Source organism: Pteropus vampyrus, unplaced genomic scaffold (genome assembly GCF_000151845.1).
Source record: "Pteropus vampyrus isolate Shadow unplaced genomic scaffold, Pvam_2.0 Scaffold8, whole genome shotgun sequence".
NCBI classification, from domain to species: Eukaryota; Metazoa; Chordata; class Mammalia; order Chiroptera; family Pteropodidae; genus Pteropus; species Pteropus vampyrus.
This window is the reverse complement of record NW_011888789.1, coordinates 12,780,422-12,784,091: the sequence shown is the minus strand read 5'-3', so window position 1 is coordinate 12,784,091 and position 3,670 is coordinate 12,780,422. Positions and strand designations below refer to the sequence as shown.

At 29.9% G+C, this 3,670-nt stretch overlaps 1 protein-coding gene across 1 annotated transcript in view; it reads right to left on the bottom strand.

Moving 5' to 3' along the window:
* Nucleotides 1–1,542: 1,542 nt before the first annotated feature.
* Nucleotides 1,543–3,670, bottom strand: part of LOC105300945 (disintegrin and metalloproteinase domain-containing protein 32) — a 106,928-nt gene continuing 104,800 nt past the window's right edge. Inside the window, exons 15-16 of the mRNA XM_023520037.1 lie at nt 2,881–2,980; nt 1,543–1,706 (exon numbers count right to left, since the gene is read on the bottom strand). Coding sequence (XP_023375805.1) covers nt 1,543–1,706; nt 2,881–2,980 — 264 coding nt within the window. The remainder of the gene's footprint in view (nt 1,707–2,880; nt 2,981–3,670) is intronic.

Below are 3,670 nucleotides of genomic sequence, written 5' to 3'. Positions count from 1 at the left end.
GGAGGTACATGAGGGTAAAGGGGGTCAAATATATAGTGACAAAAGATTTGACTTTGGGTGATGAACACATAATGCAATATACAGATGATGTATTATTGAACTGTACACTTGAAATCTATATAATTTTAAAACCAATGTCACCCCAATAAATTTAATAAAAAATAAAAATAAAATAAAAAGGTTATTCTAAAAACAAAGAAACAAACATACCATGTCACAATAATCTCAGCATACATATCAACCACACATTTTTACAAAAATTGACATCTTTTCTGGATCCAACATTTGAAAGTCTAAATAATAAAGTCAAGTTTCTCCCGATAAGTAATAAAATTGGAAAATGATTTTTATAGCAACAAAAATAAATCACATAACTGAAAACTAAAGAATAAAATTCAGTCATGATTTAAACAAGAAATCATACTGGAAATTTCTAATTTTTTGAACCGAATGTCAACTATATCTTAAAAACTGGAGAGGGTAGATAAAATGATATATAAAGGGGAAAGTTTTAGCTTTTAAAACATATGTTAGAAAATAAGAGATTTAAAATTAATAAACAAAGAATTAGATTCAAGAAAGCTAGATTTGAAACAGAGCAAAGGTCGAACAAAAAGGAAAAGAGCAAAACTTAAGTATAATAAACATAAAGGAAATATAAAGATCTCAACAAAACTAAACTATTTTTCAAATTACTAATAAAATAGGAAAACTTCTAAGAAGACTGATCATGAAAAATAAAAAGAGAAAAAAATGAAATTAGAATTAGAAGAGGAAATGTGCCTATAAAAAACTATAAATATTTAAAATTATATATAATTCTAGATATGGCGCATGGATATGGCACATACAGCCATATGTAGTAAAAATATGTAACATACATCAACTTTCAGATTTTTCTCTGCAGCGAGGAAGATAATACTAGAAGGGGATTATAGCTGTAGATGCAGTGGTTACCTCATAAAAAAATAAGAAAAATATTAACATTTTTTAAAATTTCTAATGGTGGGCAAATGGGTGTTTGAAACCTTGTTCTCCTTGTGTTTGAATTACTTTTTAAAAAAGTAAAAATATGTTGCAGGCTAAATTATAAATTCACCTTCTGAAGATTTTATACAAAAAATTTTTTTAAAATTATTTCATACATGAGGCAGCAATGCACATTGAAATATTTCATATATGATAAGGCCCAGAAATCTTCATTTTTAATAGTATTTATTAAGTATTTTCTGGTGTTTCTTCTTTAAGTGACACAGATCACTTTGAGAGCCACTAGGGTATTTGAAAGCAATAGATGTGGATACATTTGAGGTTTTCTTCTCTCAATTTAAAAGACAGACTTTGGCCAAGTTACTTAAACTACACTCCCAAATTTTTGTATCTCTAAAATGTGAATTTTCAAAATTATCACACACAATTAAATGAGATACTAATGTAGTACTCAAAGTCCCTGTAAAAGTCCCTGTTGCTGCTTATGATAATGTCTTACATATGATTAGATTCAAATGGTACTAAAGTTTAACTTCAGAACACAAATTCGATTTACCCACTACTTAGGGATTCCTCTTCTTTGGTGAACCACTTTTTCAAACGATTCCATGAAATAGCTATTACGGTTGTTATAATGAGAACAGGTAAAGCAATATAGAAACCCAGAAGCCACCGGTTCTTTTCAGCCTTCCAAAAAGTTCTTTCCATGATTAAACCTAAAAATAAAAATACATTTTAAAATCAAGGTAAAAAAATTAAGCTGTCTAACTTTCAAGTTGCAGCAAACTAATTACAATGTTCTTAATTTTTGTTATTATTCAAATAACATGGACGAATAATATAATCATAATTCTATTATGATTCTTTGGACTATCTCTATTATCTCTCATTCTAAAAGAATAGAGACCAAGTTCTAGAAAGCTGCAACGTATTCTACATTATATAGAATCTACAGCAAAATCTCACCATAACACTGTTAATGGGACTGAAAATTTTCAATAATATATGAAGTGGGATAGTGTGATTGCAAGGTTATCTAAAAAATATGCAGTAACAAGGTGCATTATCATAGAATTTCACTATATTTGTGGATATCCTGTTTTTCTTTACTAGATTGTTGGCTTTTTGACATTAGAGATCTGTTTTTATATATGGAACCATTGCAGTGCTACTAAAACAGCACTGGCATAAAAATCAGGAGACTTGATTCCTAACCCTAATTATGCAACTAGTTAGCACTGGGTGCCCAAAACATATTCTTTAAGATCCTTAAGTAGAAGGGCTTTATTTTGTTACTGTACATCCCTTGTGCCATATGACCAGCACCTAGCATATATTAGGAGTTCCATAAATATTTGCTAAATCAATGAATGAATAACATAACTAAAGTCATGGTGAAAGAATTGAACATTGTGCTAGATGTTCAGAGATCCCTCTGTGATCTCTTTAACAACAATTTACGGATTTTTCTCATTTAAACTGTAAACCCCTTCACAGTAAAAACTTATCTTTGATTTCCTTTATTTTTTCTATAATGAACACATAGTAACAGTGCTAGGCACAGAGGAAATGTTTGTGTAGAGCTGAGATTACAGGATCAATTATAAAAGGAGGAAATGTTGAAAGATACTCTTAAAGGTGAAAATCAATGATATCAGTAAATAAAAATTTTAAAAGATACTCTCAGCTTTAATCATGATATTTGAGAGTTAAAATTAAAAAAAGAGCAAAGCTAAGAAGGCATGTTTGGTTTCCATTTCTTGAAAGAAGCCTATTTACCTTTTAATTACAAATATTGGCTTCTTCCTCAGTGACAAAAATATAACTTTGTTTTTATGAAGATAGGCTATTTGAGAATTTTATTAAATGGATATGTAAATAGATACTTGCCTGGTTTTTCAAGCAATACAGAAGTTTCTCTGCTACTCTGCTGGCAATTTGGAGGTTGGAATCCCTGAGAACAATGACAATTCAACTTGGAAGTACACACCTAGGATCATTTTTAAAAATTTAAATGAGCATTTAAGAATATTTTCTCATAGAAAGTAAAATGATCAGACAGATCATCAACTTTACTTTTGTATTTTCATCTAGTGTAATTTTGTTTGATTTATTTAGAGAGGTAAACTTATAAATCAAATGATTTCATAGCCTAAAGCATGTGTGTCTGTGCACATGCACACAAAAAACTGCTTTAAAAAAGCTATGAAGGCTCACGATATTTGCATCGAGAAAATTTAACAGCTTCAAATGCTCACCTGAAAATTTAGTGTGCAATTTCAAAAACAGATATTTAAATTCTAATGACAATGAGACACTTTTAGTGGTGTGCTGTAGCCAGCTAGTACCAGCTCCCAGAGCTGACAGTACACATCTCTTCCCAAGTTCAGTGACATCATGTGGTATTCTGAAGTATTTGTACTTACAAATGAAGACTTTACCCACCTCAGGTGGTTATTAAACATTTGTTTGTTTGTTTTTGCCAATCGCATGAGATTTTATTGGCAGTTTTAGAAGCAACACCTTGCTAGGTCAGTTGGCAGAACATGAGACATTAAATATTTAAGAACATAACACTGCCCTTGACCATTATCAGGTTTTACTTTTTATTTAATTAAATTTTTTTAGGTGTCATTGGCTAATAAAATTATACAGGTTTCAATTGTACAAGTCAATAATA